The 16505-nt window shown below is 32.7% G+C and overlaps 3 protein-coding genes across 4 annotated transcripts; all 3 read right to left on the reverse strand.

The window, feature by feature from the left end:
* Window positions 1–1846: 1846 nt before the first annotated feature.
* On the reverse strand, window positions 1847–7652 carry LOC145603625 (uncharacterized). 2 transcript variants are annotated; one of them, XM_081659570.1, is made up of 15 exons: window positions 7275–7652; window positions 7038–7153; window positions 5720–5842; window positions 5521–5580; window positions 5343–5438; window positions 5013–5093; window positions 4801–4919; window positions 4549–4650; window positions 3857–3973; window positions 3609–3665; window positions 3418–3484; window positions 3036–3089; window positions 2858–2947; window positions 2643–2675; window positions 1847–2286 (listed from the first exon to the last, which is right to left on the reverse strand). In XM_081659570.1, the coding sequence occupies exons 2-15, from the start codon at window positions 7050–7052 to the stop codon at window positions 2167–2169; spliced, it is 1134 nt and encodes a 377-aa protein (XP_081515696.1). In that variant the 5' UTR covers window positions 7053–7153; window positions 7275–7652; the 3' UTR covers window positions 1847–2166. The 2 variants fall into 2 exon arrangements, with proteins under 2 accessions (XP_081515696.1, XP_081515697.1); XM_081659571.1 differs by lacking the exons at window positions 7038–7153; window positions 7275–7652 and adding an exon at window positions 6966–7010.
* A 2406-nt stretch (window positions 7653–10058) lies between these two features.
* Window positions 10059–12225, reverse strand: LOC145606227 (polygalacturonase-like). Its single transcript, XM_081662267.1, has 4 exons — window positions 11785–12225; window positions 10817–11106; window positions 10370–10604; window positions 10059–10283 (listed from the first exon to the last, which is right to left on the reverse strand). The coding sequence occupies exons 1-4, from the start codon at window positions 12223–12225 to the stop codon at window positions 10059–10061; spliced, it is 1191 nt and encodes a 396-aa protein (XP_081518393.1).
* Window positions 12226–13641: 1416 nt separating this feature from the next.
* Window positions 13642–16019, reverse strand: LOC145605239 (auxin efflux carrier component 5-like). The gene is made up of 5 exons (XM_081661280.1): window positions 15119–16019; window positions 14938–15023; window positions 14644–14801; window positions 14318–14394; window positions 13642–14090 (listed from the first exon to the last, which is right to left on the reverse strand). The coding sequence occupies exons 1-5, from the start codon at window positions 15826–15828 to the stop codon at window positions 14012–14014; spliced, it is 1110 nt and encodes a 369-aa protein (XP_081517406.1). The 5' UTR covers window positions 15829–16019; the 3' UTR covers window positions 13642–14011.
* Window positions 16020–16505: the final 486 nt, after the last annotated feature.

Raw genomic sequence — 16505 nt, forward strand, 5'->3', positions numbered from 1 at the left:
TAAGTGATATAGACAGTGTATGATCTCCAGATTCTCAACCCTCTAGCTAAGATTGAACTACTCAACAATTCCAAATGTTTAGGTATTATTTTCATTGAATTCTAGCATAATATTTCAAAAATTTTGTCACGATTGTTTTTTTCTTTATTTTTTTTAAAGCAAAAGGAAATTTCTTCATACTATTGAAGAGTGCAATTGTTGTACTAAGCTAAAGTGGGGACTAAAAAAAAGGATGGTCGCCAAACTCCAAAATAATAATCGGTGGAGTGGGTAGTGAGTTAAATGAGTTTGTTGAAAAATTAAAGTATTCGAAATATCCAACGTTCTCCTTTTCTTTCTTATGCTATTTCGTTAGCTCTTCATTAATATACGGGCATGTTCTCATACGATTATTTTCAATTCAGTTCAGTTCAGTTCAGCTCTAATAAGTTCAGTTTACTTCAGCTCCTAGTTTCCTTCTCTTATATAATATTCATTTCATTTCAGTTCAGCTCTAATAAGTTCAGTTCAGTCAATGAAAACACGTCCGTACTCCATACTTCTCTAACGAATGTACACATAACATATGAATACATTATCCTTCATTTTCTAAAAATGTTTGAGTATTATTCATTACCACATAAATTATTTAAATTAGTTTTTATATGATGTTTGATCCATTCGAAAAAATTTGTTCATAAGATATGCTTTGCAAGTGGCAAGAAGGCTTGAGTTTGATGGAATTGAAGTGGATAGCGATGCACTAAATGTTGTTCATTTTGTGATGATGGTGCACTGTAGAATGACTCCTATTCACTTAGTTTAGGATGATATTAGAAATGATAGCATGTTGTTTGATGTCTGTACTTTTTCTCGGTTCATATTAAAAGATCATGTAATACGGTGACTCATCTAGTGACAAAGTGAGAACCGGTGAGAACTCTGAGTTTGTTCATTTAGGTCTGTTTCCCGAAGCATTATTTGAATAAAATTTAATTATCATACTCCAAATATCATCATATCATAAGGAGTGTAGTACAAGTTGTTGTTTAATGACTTTTTTCTGGCAATTGGGGCTCTTCATTAATGTAGTCTATACGACCATAAAGTCCATAATGCACATAAAGTTAACCTGATGAAAGTCAATATTGCTCAGTTTAATTTACTTTAGTTTGACCATTCAGTGATCTGTTGTGGTTGGATAGTCATCAATATAAACCATCAAAATTCCAGATGTGCTTTTATTGGCTGACCAACTCAACTCTCTAGCTCTTATACTTCTCCATTCCTAACTTTTTGCAGTAAATCACTAACTGTTCAACAGTTTTCAAGTACACAGTATATATGTTTTTTTTTTTTTTTTTTTAATTTCCTTTCTATATTCATACTCTGTACGGAGTACTAGAGAAAAATAAAAAAAAAAAACGAAAAACGAAAACAAGAGAGAACTAATTATCTTCTTGATAAATGAAGGGTCATCACTGCAAATAAATCAACAACTTATCTTATAGGGATCTCACAATTAATGATATAACTATGAAATCCATCTAACTAAGCATTTTTGTTTATCAAGGACAAGGAGGTAAACAAGAGTCCTCAAAAAAAAAAAAAAAAAAAAAAAAAAAAAAAGGCAAGCTATTTATGATTAAAAAAAAAAACCATAACTAAAGGTAATACACGAATATTTAAAAAAAAAAAAAAAGGGATTGTTTTATCGCGATTGGAAGTTGAACTAATGTGTGTCAAAATATAAAACTTTGTGCTGGTTTAAAATACTCCGTACCAACTTGGATGTAATTAAAAATTTTATTGAACCGAAACCCCAAAAAGACAAAAATAGTAGATGCCACTAAATCAACACAACATGACCTGAATACACAACTTTTCTTTGGCATGATAGAATCATATCATGTATAGACTAAAGTTGTATACTTAATAGTACTTTATAATTCGTATTTATATACAAGGCAGGCCAAGTATGGCACATAACTCAAACCCAGACAAGCTTACAAATCAATAAATGTATTTTTGACTATTGTTACACATTGTATACAACTCTTCTGTACAAAAATGTTCTTTCATATTTCGGTATTTAGCAGATTTCATTTCTGTAAATTCTATCTATAAACAACTAGTATGTCCTCAAGTCTGTGTATATATAAAAGCCTTTCGGTGTTTGTGTACCTGTTACCGAGAGATTGGTTTCAATGGTTGTGGATAGGGATTTGTCCAGCATTCATCGGTTAGGACAGCTTTATCCCATCGCCTTCTGAAGACCTTGTATTCGTTGTAAGACTGTCTCCTCACCTGAGAAGTATGGAAGATTTCATTAAGCATCTAAAACTGCACTACATGCAATTTTTGCTGCGAGAAAACAAACCAACCACACTACATTTATCGTGCTATCAAGACTTTATGAATAGTTGTGTTATACTCTTTATTTCAAGGTGTTACAGATGCTCAGACAACCAGAAAGACATCATACTGTTTTAAACCTACATACTATTCTAGTCCCTCAATGCATAGAAAACTACAGCTACACTATACTAGTCATGCTGCATGTTATCGCGATACTGCTATATATTAGCAGAGATTGATCAATCATATAAGTTTCATAAATTGGTACGAAGATAGATAACAAAGCATTCATCCAGAAGACTTACTTCAACCCGTTTGTCAAGAACGTGGAGTTGAGGCTGCATAAGGAAAAGAGCAAAATGGTTAGATACACAAAGTGACCCTTCCCTACAAGATAAGAAAACTAGTTCTGCAGCTCCACATAGTTTGCATGAAAAATACAAATCAACTAGACAATTACTTCACAACCCGAGGGATGAAGTCATGAAGAATAGATTATTGTGGATACACTATTGCTTACCTTTTTCCCTAGAGGCTCCCCTAGTGTAGGCAGACCATAATGTATCACATACTCAGCATCTACAACCCCAATTTTTTTGGTTCGATCTCCCTGGGAATAGCAAATCGAAAAACCTATAATTATAATGAGGAAAATGCACAAAATAAAGTGTGACAAACAATGATCGGCAAAAACTTGCCTGTGCACAATATCCCAGCTGCATGTCCAAACCCCAAGCATGGATCAAGTCATTCTGCAAAACACATTGAATTAAAACATGAACAATGCCAAAGCATGTTTTGTGAAGAAAAATTCAAAATCACTACACCACACAACAGGCAAGTTTTAGTTCATTAACTAATTAATTATACTGCCTCTTTAAAAGACTTTTCTTCAATAGCACATTGATAAGATTGGAAATACAAACACTTCAACAGAACTTTGTGAAGAGATTTCAAAAGCAATAGTATATCATGTATAATTAGGAGATCCCCTAAATTCCTTGGTAAAAAAAACAAAAAAAAACAAAGAGATCCCCTAAATTCTAAAGATATTAGCTGCAGATCATAGGAAAGACAAACCTGAATCATGTACCATACACAACGCCATGCTGCTCGAGAGAACACTGGAGCCATGACTTCTATCCACCTGCAACGCATCAAGAGTCTTAAAATTCGATAATTTACCCCCCTGAATATATTTTAAAGGGTGACAAAATAATTATTCTAGCAAGCTCGTCTCTCTTGTCCTTTTAAGGTTGAGAAATAATTACCCTGTACAAGGAGGACCAGAACTGTCTTCATCGCATTCATTATGCTTGTATGTTCTCCTACAAAGCATATAATAGCTTCGAGTTATCTCACAACAAACATTATACAAAAATAAAACCTGCTCAGCTATATTGTTTATATGTCAGCTCAAAAAATAGCAGATCCATATTTGATTAAGCAGAATGAACTAATGTAGAAGCAAATAAGCAACCCAAGCTATGACTGCACATCAAGATGCCAAAATGATTACCTGTGAACTTTTCCTCTCCTTCCTCGAGATGTAATCTGGTGATGCACCTCTGATCTGTTACCATCGAGTGCTGGCTGGGAGATTTCAAGACCCTCCTCTTTAACAATAGACACATACCTACATTAAAATATAAAGGCGTTCAAAGCCACCCAATAAGGATAAAATGGTGTCAATTAAGATAGCTGGTCCGGTCCTCAGATTCAAACATTCCCTGAGACCGAGCTTAGCAAATTGATTCAAAGTGAAGTATTGCAAAATTTTGAATTACTACATAAAATTCTAACAAGTAGATATGTGGCGTGACAAGGAAAATTTTAATGCATGCACTTAATCTTAAATGCACATCAAGCTTGTGTTTCTATGACAAAATTGACAACCTACAAGATGATCGATCATAAGGCTGTTATCAACCTCTTCAAATTAGCAGCTTATGTCTCACGTCTCACCCAAATTCGAAAACCAAGATTTTTGATTAAGTGGTAGGAAATGACTTTAATCATCTTGCAGAAGAATAAAACTACTTACTACTGTATTTGACATTTTTGATGTAATAACTTTGGCTCATAGTCTAACAAATAAGCATAATATTATAATTCACTCAATCACAAAATCTTAATAATCATCTAAATGAGATTTCATCATAAAAAATTAGTACATGCTTTACGTGTGCAGGAATGCAGGATGGTACACACCTTAAAGGATCAAAATAGTCTACTCCAATATCTTCATCCCAGAGAAAAACATATTCATAGGCAGCAACTACATCTGGGTGCATGAATCGCTTTGCAAACCACCTATATCACCATAAAAGACCTGAGCCAAGTCAGGATATAAGCAATTAATCTGATATTTAAGACAATGAACATTATCCATGCCAAAAAGAAGATAAAGGGTAGCCATCACATATTCACATAAAAACAAGCATGATACGACGAGGGTGATACCATTTAGTTTGATTGATTGCAGATATGTGTATGACCCGATCATTCCACGTAAAATTCTTCCATTGATCAAGATTACCATCGTAATGGAAAAGCATCACAGAAAAACCCCTCGAGAGAAACTGAAATACCACATGAAAAGAATTAGTATGTTATGTGTGGCACCTGTGCTAGAGCAATAAGCCAGCAAGAGCACTGTTGCAGATGATAATTACCTTGCTAACCATTGCATTCACAAGTTGTTTTTGCTTAATCCCAACAGCAACTGCCAGCAAACTCAGTGATGAGTTACTTTTCTGTTCAAGCAAACTTACAATTGATCAAATATTCCACGAAAAGTGTGATCATACTGAAAAACACATCATTATTGGAATGATAAAAGTTTTCAGCTAAATAAGTAAAACTCTAAATTGCTAGCTGTTAGCTGACAGTTGCCTAAATTGGCTGAATGAGACTTCAACCCTTGTTACGTGGTTGATAGTTAGCTAAATAGCCTCACTAACTACACATACATATGAAAAAAAAGGAAAAGAAACATTATTTACCTCTGGAAGGCCCCATAGTGGTCGCATTTCCAAGTTAGAATTCTTTGCGACAATACCTTGAGGCAATGACTCGCTTCCACGAGGTCTGCACTGATTCTAAAACATGAAGATAAAAATTTAATAAGATAAAAGGCACACAATCTATTATTATCTGCATAGGAAGGAAAACAGACCTCACCTCACATCTATTGCCTAGCAATAGGTCCATACTTCCAGCTAACCCCATTTTTGGAGTATCCTGCACAGGAAGACAAGGTTATTTAGGTGTTGCTAGTCTTGCTACACATTGTTGGTTGCAAAAATTAAAAGAAAGCCGAAAGTTATCTCTAGGAAGTTCAACTTATAAAAACATGTAGTATTGGGTGGACAGAGCATACCTGTCTGTAAACTGGTAGAATAAAAACACTCCCTACCAAGTAAATTAGGACAACTGCAGCAGCTGCTTGAAAAACACTGCAAATACATGACCTTCGGCTTTTTGTATCAGAAAACATTGCAATCTGCATACATCATAACATCATCAATCTCATGTAATGGAAGAAAGCTAGTATGTTGGAAGAATGTACTATTCCACCCTTAGCATACAAAGATTACAAACACACCAAGATACAACAGCATTCTTTATCATTTCACAATGAATCCTATTCTACCCGCGATGAGTACACAATCCAAACAGACCAAACTTTGAAATATCAAATCAGGCTCTAGAAGAAAGAATATAGCTTATTTTCCCCACTTTAACGATAACTAAGGTTTAGGATTTACATGTATTGCTAAAGAAGTGTCAAAGACTTTTTCAGCAATGATGTCCACATACAACTGAGGTTAGCTACTTCACAACATCTCATTGGGATGGATAATTCACACTAAGGAAGTTCTTCTCCTAAGACATATGGAGTACTACATAAGGCCGGTAATGGCAAATTATAAGATGCACCTAAGATTAAGCGCTCCTAGATGATGTAGCAACAATGCAAAAGGGAGAAAAGGGGTCAATCATCTAGGAGGAGAAACTACAGAAGATGAGAGTACAACTATATCGGTCCTAACTCCTAAGACCTGTGGCACTAATCACTCCGAAACAAGCATAAGCATCATACTAATCACAGGATTCACAGCTCACAAATAATCATGAGCTGTAGGTCCTCATATGCATCAAGGCTCTCACTACATTCGGATTTTCGCAGAAACTACAGCTGAACATCACAGAAAAACAATAGTTGTCTACTTGATTGATTACAACTAAACTGAAATTTCTAGCATGATCAGTTGAACTTTGACTTAGTCTCATAAGCAAAACTCATTCTTGCAGCATCATAAACTAATAAACCCTATCTAATACTCAATGAACATCCTTCATCAAGCAAAATTCGAGGCAATTAGTCATCAAAACAGAATTCTGCAGCTTGATTAAACAAAATTTTCACTTTTCAGACAATTTTAACAAAGTAATAGACATTATTTTGACATTTTCAAAGTAGAAATGAATCAAAAATAAGTATTCATTATCAATCAACTACAAATTATAAATTGTAAAACAAAACACCTGGTAATAATATAATCATCAATTACATAACAAGCAATATAAACATGTTAATAAACAATTAAAATATCATCCCTTACATATTTGAATATCTGATTTATTAATTTTTCAAAAAAGAATCCAATAATAAAATAATGTAGAAAAGTACTTACGTTTTTGGCAGCCATTTTTGTCTTTTTAACGAATTTCAAACTGTCAACATCATTTTCAATAATATTACTACAAACGTTCAAATTCTATCTCCTCTCTTCCAATAGGAAAAATGACCCTGAAATTCAAGCATCATTTCATCAATACTTATCTCATTAACATACAAAAATAAAAGAAAAATCCCACCTTTATTAAAAAAATTATCAAAATTCAGAAAAAGATTATAACTTTATACTCACCTGTTTAAATATCAAGGAAAAATTGAAATTGGAAGAGGGATTCCGTTTAATTTCTTTCTGGGGTATATAAATATCAAATTTTCAATAAAAAAGATTGAACGTCTCAAAGATTATTGAGAAAATTCTACAAAATTAAAAAAGATTTAGAGAGAGAAAGACAGGGAGGAGAGAGAAAATGTGAAGCGAATAGCACGGGGCACACGATCTTTACCATTAATGCCAAAATTAGTTTGTAATTTTAACTAAATTAAAAAGACAAGATTAAGGGGGAAAAATCAATTTCAATTTTTTAGAGCTCCCTAGCTTACGTGGAAGGTAGTATTGTAAGAAATGTAATCGTGTTGATACTTCAAAACATTTGAACAAGTTACAGGATTCTTAGGAGTAACTATAAATTAAATGATATAAACCATATAGTTATAGATGTGTTGTGGAGTTGTTGGTTTGTTTGAAAGGTTGGTTGGATAATTTTGGTGAAGAATTGTAGATTACTCGTACACAATAGTGAGTAGTAAACTTGTATACTAGAAGTTAGAACTCGTAAAATCATAATTAAAAGTCTAAAACAATTACCAATTGGTTGTTGGTGTAGTGGTAATTGAGCTGCACTTGATAGGGGAGCGCGTGTTCAGGGCATGTTCACATTTACTGAATTGAGCTGAACTGAACTGATTGGAGCTGAACTGATTGGAACTAAACTGAATTGAGCTGAAATGAATATTTTATGAGAGAGGAAAATTAGGAGCTGAACTGAACTGAATTGAACTGAACTGATTGAAGCTGAACTGAACTGAACTGAAATGATTGGAGCTGATGAATTGAAATTAAGTAAATATGAACAGGCCCTCAGTCCTCCGCAATAATAATTGGGAGAGAACTGAAACATAACCACCTAGAACTGAACCTCAAATTAAATTAACATATCGGATAAGAAAACACACAGACAAAAAGGAAAAAAAATGTATGAAAATAGATAAATAGGAAATTCTTACATTTCTAGAAAAAGTTATCCAATTTTCTACAACAAACTTGGTTATGGGAGGTCTTTTCTTATGATCAATCAACGGAAAAATGGAGCTTTTTGTGAAAAAAAGGGTCCACCACCACAATGTTTTGGGTACATTGCAAAAGGTTGTCCACTAATCACGTACACTTGTAATTATTGTCCTAAGCCGTGGGGTTAAGGGAATTGTGACTATATGCCTCAATCCAACTCATCCAATACGAGATTTTCTACACAATGGATGCATCACGTTACTTATCATTTTAGAATAGGTATAGATTTGAAAAATCAGTTTAAAATTGCGGCTTTAATTTGAACTTTTTGATGGGTAGATCTTGCTTTTTGCACAAGTGGTGTAACACACTAACACATTAGTTATGCATGATTATGTGAATAATGTCATATAATGTGAATAATGTCATAATATATAGTTTTGCTTTGACGGGAAATAAGTTTAATATAATAATTTGATCAACTTTGTATTGTAAGCATTATGAACTTATGCACAACACTAATAAGTTGCTTAATGTTATTTTTCAATACACATGATTTTTGGGACAATATTATAATATTTTGACGGGAATAAGGGCATGTTCACATTTACTTAATTTCAGTTTAGCTCCAATCAGTTCATATCAGTTCAGCTCCTAATTTCCTTTTCTCATTAAATATTCATTTCAGCTCTGCTTAGTTCAGTGTAGCTTCAATCAGTTCAGTACAGTTCAGCTGTCAGTTCAATTCAGATCATGTGAACAGACCCTAAGGGCATGTTCACATTTACTGAATTAAGCTGAACTGAACTGATTGGAGCTGAACTGAACTGAACTGATTGGAGCTGAACTGAACTGAATTGAAATTAAGTAAATATGAACAGGCCCTAAGTGTAATATTTCTATTATAGTTTAATCTATTTTATAGTAGTTTATACGATATGAAGTACCTTTTTTCTTATTTTATGGCCTCTTTAATTTAGGATTTTAGGGAGCGATAATCATCAGTTTGCCAACCCATTTTGTATCTAAGGTATTGAGTTGGGTTCAAAAAAATCCTATCCAAATATAGAAGAATAAAATCAGCCCGATTTCTAAGGACATAAATCATACAATAGCATAAGATCAGACAATTCAGGCTCATTGAAATCAAAATTATTGAATCCATCGATAATAGAGCATGATCCCTTCTTTGGACAAAAGTATTGCTAAGATCCTTATAAACCTCCTATCGATCTCCTTGTAAAAGTTTAAAAATCTCATGATATTTGTTTTTTTTTTTTTAGAAAAAAAGTAGTATAAAATTGAAATGTAAATTTGAGTAACTTGTAAGAATTCATTCTTTTTGGTTGGTTGCTACTTGCTAGTCAAGTCTAATTGTGCGGGGAAGCAAATAAAAAGTATAAGCAACATGATATTAAACCCGGGTCATAAGTATAAGCATTGATTTTTCTAGCTTGAACTCTGCCTATAATTTTTCCTCAAAATAAAATACTCGTAGTAAATTGTACTCTGTTATTCATTATTTGTACGGAGTATCAACTATTCACAAGTTTAAAAATACATATTATTTTTTAGGCAATCAAAGACGAAGAGAGAATTTAAGTTTCATTAATCACATTGTAATTGTAACAACGTATAATTTATTTTCGTTTTTATTAACATAAAGTTTTCTTTTTGATTGATAGAAAACTTTATGTTATATGCAATCCCTAGCTAGCAAAAAATAGTAGGGTTTTTACTTAATCTCTATACTCTAACATACAACCCTAGAAACAATTGTCAATGTTATTAGTGTCCTAGACAATTAGAAGGTTGCATAAACCCTATAACTTTTCCATATGCATTTTCACCTTCACATTGAGGAATCTCATTATGATACGTGAGTTTAATATCTTGCAACGTTATTCCTACACAAGGCTTCTTGGAGCTACATTCAAAAATCAAGGCCGTTTCAGAAGCTGATGTACCGCGAATTCCCTGGTATACAACATTATTAATTTGTATGCCCGATCCCTGCCATAGAATATTAAAAAAGCGATCAATATATGTATGCCCTTGTAGGTCGAAATGAATTGAATTGAAAGAGGATCGGAGGGTACCTGGCCAGTAGGGCAACTATTATGAGGACAATAATTTTGATCAATGATAATTGGATTTTGGACATTATTCATATGGGCCCCCAAGAAAAATATGTCCTTAACTCTTCCCTTGACTGGAGTTGAAAAAGTCTTAATTCTCAGCCCATTAGATGTACCTGTGAATGTTACTGACTTCACCATGACATTTTGGACCATTACACCTTCTTCTGATTTATCACGTCCAAGACTCCCTATACTGTTGGTCCAAATACCATAATAACAAAATCCGTACCATAATTAGTTACAGATTTTATTATTATTATTATAGCTTACTTTCACATTTAAAAAAAAAAATTAACTTGACATAGTTAAGGATTTTAATTGAAATTCAAATGATCTTGGAGGTATATATATATATTCAAGAGACACAAAGATTAAAAACGTGTTAATAATACGTAGAGATCATACCTAATACCGTGGCCTGGTCCACAATGTATGCGTTCAATCCATAAGTTTTGATTATTTGGACCAATTGAAATGCAATCATCACCCGTCTTAATAGTTGAATCCAATATTGTAACTCCGCTTGAAAAAGCTATGTGAATGCCATCAGTGTTAGGACTATCAGCATGTGCTGTAATTGTCATCCTTGTTATCTTTATATTTTGGCATGCATTAATCGTAACATGAAACATTTGGCTGTCAATTGATGTCAAACCATCAACGACTATGTTCTTCGAGTTATCGAACCCCAACGTCTACTCCAACAAAGGGAAAACAGAAAACAAGAAGAGGTGTATTAGAAAATACAAAATCAAAGATCTTAACGTATGTACACAAGACATAACAAGATAATAAAGTTTTTCTATGAGACAATCATCGAAAATTAAAGTAAAGTATCAAAATTACTAAAAATTAAAGTTGTAAATTACATTAGATTATTAATTAATCTTCATAGGTTGTATAGCTTATTATAATATTGATTGATATGATACAATTCCTTTGCTAGTTAGTTCCATTTACCATTATTATTATCGATTGAGTAGATTCAATCTTTACCAATAACATAAAAACAATCTACTCCAACAGGAATGACATAGAACACTACTATATATATGTACAAATAATTCATATGATATGAAATGATACTGATATAATTTATTGCCTAAAGTTTGATATTCTTGACTATATAATCTATTTTAGTAGTACTATGATGATTGTTTACTTAATATAGTTCATTTTGCAGCATAGACTGGGCTTACTTGTAAGTTAGCTAGGACCGTCGTTAGCTAGTGACATGTAATGTAAATTCGAGCAGACAAAATTATTTAATAAAAACATGTACACCATTTATAATTTACCCGGCCTCAAACGAATACATTATAAGTAGGTGCTCAAAGAGTATAATTCAAGTTAAGCAAAAATAACGAGGTTACCTTAGCCCCATTGGGACAATGTTGACTAGATGCCTTACAATTCCACAAGTACTTACCCTTAGCATCTAGGACACCACCCTTAATATGAAGGCCATTTATTCCATGAAACATAATCCAATGATGAGTAGTAGCTATCTCTCTATAATCATTAGGAGCAACTAGGGTTCCATCAATTTGGAACACAATTTTTGAACTCTTACAATTTCCTTCAAATTGCAATGGTTTCAACAAATATTCTCCATTTGGTACGTATAAAATGGATGGATTCGTCGAAGAACAAGCAGCATCCCATGCTTTAAGAAATGCTTGTGTTGCATCCGTCTTTCCATCATTTCTTGCACCAAAATTTCTTACATTTATAAATCTTTGTATCGATGAGGATGATGACAACAACGACGACAACAATGATGGTGTTAGGGAATTATCGAAGGTTGGTCTCATTCGAAAGGCCAAAGAAGGGTTAAGGAGGAAAAAAGGGAGTATTAGAAGGAGAAAGAGGTTGTTACTAGGAGAAGTCATGGTGATGAGCTTAATTCTAAGGGTTTTTGTGGGTTGGAGTGAAAATGAAGAGTCAATGAAATGTTGTTTGATTGGGAGTTCAATGGTTTTTAATTTATACTAAGGCTATGATAATTTATTTATGGAGATTAAAATAGAGTAGAAGAAAGAGTGGTGTATCAAAAATATTTTATTCCTAGTAAATCTCAATTAAGAGATATAAAATATATTAGATCAATTTGGATTGGGTAATATCTTATTTTCTCTTAATTTTTGTCCATTTTAAACTCTTCCTAATATGGGTTTGATTTTAGTTTTTGATGGAAAATGTGAATTTGTTAATTATATTTGATCCAAATATGTTGTTTTCTTGAATTTTAAAATCTTGTATATTTTTTTTGATTACAAATTGGTAATCATGGTCTAAAATTGTTAAAATTAATTCCCCATTTAGATTCCAATTTCTATAGTTTCAACTAAAATTCGCAGCCTCAAATTAATTTTATTAATTAAACATCATTAAGTACAATAAAAAAGTACAATAACAATAGTCCGTACGTACTTCCAAATTTACTTCCTCTTTACTAATTAAGTCATGAACTAGTGGCGGTAGCAATAAGTGAAATATTAAAAATTACATTAGATTTCAGTAATGAATGTAATTTCTTTCTTCATTTGTAACGATTTTTTTCTACATTTAAAAAATTCTTATTTTCTCAATTCTCATCAACCAATTAGCAGGCTCTTAGCTAGTACATCGGACCAATATGCAATAATCACACTATATATCAACACAACTATTGATCCCCTAAGGAGAAAAAAAATATATTGTATGCACACATCTATCATACATATCGATTTTATTTTTATTCTTAATTTCTTATATATAGGCAGCTTATGTACGACCTTTTATAATGGTTACATCTAAATAATATATGCTCCCTAATATCTTATTATAATGACACTATTGATAGTCGATATGCCGTTCACTTCTGATAGAACGAATTGGTTCTAAAAAAAAAAAAAAGATCAATACGAGTAATCAATTCGGGGCCTATTCACATTTTCTTAATTTCAGTTCAGTTCAGCTTTTAATTTCCCTCTCACATAAAATATTCATTTCAGCTCAATTCAGTTCAGCTCTTAATTTCCCTCTCACATAAAATATTCATTTCAGCTCAATTCAGTTCAGTTCAGTTCCAATCAGTTCAGTTCAGTTCAACTCCAATCAGTTCAGTTCAGCTCAGTTCAACTCCAATCAGTTCAGTTCAGCTCAGTAAATATGAACAGGCCCTCACATCCACATTAGCTATTAACAACCAAATAATGATTATATTAACATTATGATACAAGATTGGCTGAGCTACCAATGATGGAATGACATTAAAATTAATACTCGTATCCATTAGTCATTACAATTTTTGTACAACAATACAAAAAAAATAAAATACAATAAGACGTAGGGAGTACTTATTTATATACATGCGACGGAAATACGTGCAGAACAAAATTTGAACTTTGAAGTAGCTAGCCTGATGCATGATGACAAGCTCTATGGTTAATCGATTTAAAGGACGTACTTTGTGTAAAGTGCATGCTCAATCTCAGCTCATTACAAGTTAAAAATTTTACATTAATTATAATGTGATTATACATAGATAGAGAAAAAAATCTCCCCATATTAATCATGGAGTATAATATCACCTTTTTGGTACAAATTGAAAGTACTTTATAAAGAATGTAATGTCTGAAGAATCGCATAATACGCTATCAAAATTGGAAGTGATGCCATCATGCCAAAGATCACCCTGCCATATGCCAAAAGAGATAAGCTAAGACACAATATTAAAATTTCATAAACGATACCAAAATGTTAATAACTACGGTGTACATAATAACTCTTATGATATTACGCCCTCCGTTCTTGATCAATCCCTATGTACTTTTTTAAGCAATAGAGTAATTATTAGTTTATTACTCCGTATTAATTTTGACAAATTTCTTAATAACATATGATTTGATCAAACAAACTTACGCAGTACTAAGCACATCCGCATGTAGTCCATATTCTTTGGCATATATGAATGAGGTAATAGATTGTGGCAATGCCGCCTGAAAAAAGAAAAACAAAATAGTTATAACACTACCTAAGTTTTAATTAGTATCTAGTAACTTGATATAAACATGATATAGTGGTACGGAGTACATAGGATCTCTTGGAGCCGGGAGTCTGGGAGGGAGCTCTAACCACTTGAGCTATCCCTCGCTCTCAACAATTAAACTAGCTAGTTTTATAACAATATGATTTAAATAAAAATTGAAGAGAATAATAAGGGCCGGGTGTACACTAATATATGTTACCTGGATAATAGCTATACGAAGAACATCACCATGCAAACCAACAACAAGGGCAGCAATAGCCATGGCAGCCGGCCCAGCTACAAACTTCAGTATCATTCCAAATATGGTCAGCTTTGGTCCACACGCGATTAGCTTCTCTTGCAAAGCCATGAACATGCCTACATATCCCCAGTATAACTAAACATTAAGTTTATTATACATCTAGGTGTACCTATATTCTGATAATTTGGTGTATTGCACGTATAAATAACTATTTGTCTGATAGAGTAACACGTGTTTTTTATGTAGGCTTACCCATACTAAACATAGAAGTCCCAGTCCCAGCTTTTGACATAATGAGTATAGATCCATCAACAATGCTTGGTATTTTAAAATTGAACCTACATATACATCAATAACGTTGACATGTTTATATCCAAATTATAACAAATTAAATCAAATAATAAAATCATAGCACATAATTAATTATAATTACCTGCAAGCGAAAAGCGCCCAAACAATGCCTACAATGCAAGAATAAGAGTTGGGATTAGCAAGCAATTTCTTCCCAACTACCTTCATCAAAGACCATAAAGATGGTCTATTACCATCCCCTAAACCATCAATAATGATTTTTCCCTCCAAATCGTTCCGAGAACTCTCAAGAGAATGGACTTGAGGAGGATTCCTCACCACACTAGTACTACAATTCATAGTACTAGGAAAATCTGACCTAGATTGACGAAACTCAAGAACAAATAAAAGCACCGTAAGCCAAACAATAGCTTGAATAACCGAGAATTGAACAACTAAATCGATACCTAATTGACCGTACATAGCCCCTAGTAAGGGCACCCCAACCACAAGTGAGCTAGTTAGTGTACACAAAGAAAAATTAGTAATGGACCAACAATAACTTCCTTTACTACTACACCTAGCCCAAAGGGCTAACACCACGACAATGATGACTTTAGATATACCATCCGCGGCTAGGAACTTGTAGTTCCATTTAAAGGGATTACTATGTGCAGTGAAATCTAAGTTGAATAGAGGAAGGGTGAAGTAACAAACGAGCCGGTTTATGGCATCGACTTGATCGGGTTTAAATAGGTGCCACCATTTGACCGAACCATAACCTAATATTAGGGCTACATAGAGTGGAACCGTGGCTACTATGACCTTGTATATATCATCTAAGCTAATCATAATGATTTCTCTAAGTGATAATATATGATTAATATGAACGAATAATTGAACCCTTGTTAGGGCTTTATATTGTGTGAATTGTGAGAGTGTTTATTTGAGTAGAGAGCACTGTTTATGACAAAATCAGTGATCATCTTGCTAGCTATTTATATGCATATTCCATATTTAGCATCTCTATACTTTAGTCTAAAATATTTTTATTATTTTTTGGGAAATAAGTGTGAGGCTATTAAGTTATAATTTTATAAGAATATAAGGTACATGTTGTAGAAAGAACGTTTTTTACGGAATTATACTGAGAATTTAATTAAATACAAAGGCTTAACCATGGCATATTAATTTTCCATATTAACAAAAGAAATTTTTTATTATAATGAAAATTTAAAATAACAAAATAAAAATTGAACTGAAATGAAGCTCAAATTTAATAGGTTTTTTATTTTTATTTTTTTATTGTTATTATTTTTTTTATTGAATATCTTTCCTTTTTTAAAAGGTCAATTACTATTAAAATAGTTTGATATGTATTTCGTTAGAAAACAAGGGAAAAGGGGGATTATAACAAACTACTCATGAGTATATAATAGTGAAGTGAACAGGCCCGTAGTGTTTGTATTATGCACGCAAAGTTTCAAAAAAATTACATTCAATACATGCATGATCTTTAATATTTTTAT

The sequence above is a fragment of the Chenopodium album genome, chromosome 22 (assembly GCF_948465745.1).
Source record: "Chenopodium album chromosome 22, dcCheAlbu1.1, whole genome shotgun sequence".
Lineage (NCBI taxonomy): Eukaryota > Viridiplantae > Streptophyta > Magnoliopsida > Caryophyllales > Amaranthaceae > Chenopodium > Chenopodium album.

Excerpts from the sequence above, each read along its gene's own strand:
- LOC145606227 (XM_081662267.1), bottom strand. The coding sequence starts at position 12,225 with ATGAGACCAACCTTCGATAATTCCCTAACACCATCATTGTTGTCGTCG. Across the intron at positions 10,605-10,816 it reads GGACCAGGCCACGGTATTAG|TATAGGGAGTCTTGGACGTG; the intron begins GTATGATCTCTA and ends TTGGACCAACAG. Across the intron at positions 10,284-10,369 it reads ATAGTTGCCCTACTGGCCAG|GGATCGGGCATACAAATTAA; the intron begins GTACCCTCCGAT and ends ATTCTATGGCAG.
- LOC145603625 (XM_081659570.1), bottom strand. Across the intron at positions 4,920-5,012 it reads TGAATGCAATGGTTAGCAAG|TTTCTCTCGAGGGGTTTTTC; the intron begins GTAATTATCATC and ends GTGGTATTTCAG. Across the intron at positions 2,676-2,857 it reads GGGAGCCTCTAGGGAAAAAG|CCTCAACTCCACGTTCTTGA; the intron begins GTAAGCAATAGT and ends TTCCTTATGCAG.
- LOC145605239 (XM_081661280.1), bottom strand. The coding sequence starts at position 15,828 with ATGATTAGCTTAGATGATATATACAAGGTCATAGTAGCCACGGTTCCA. Across the intron at positions 14,802-14,937 it reads GACTTCTATGTTTAGTATGG|GCATGTTCATGGCTTTGCAA; the intron begins GTAAGCCTACAT and ends GGGGATATGTAG. Across the intron at positions 14,091-14,317 it reads GCGGATGTGCTTAGTACTGC|GGTGATCTTTGGCATGATGG; the intron begins GTAAGTTTGTTT and ends GGCATATGGCAG.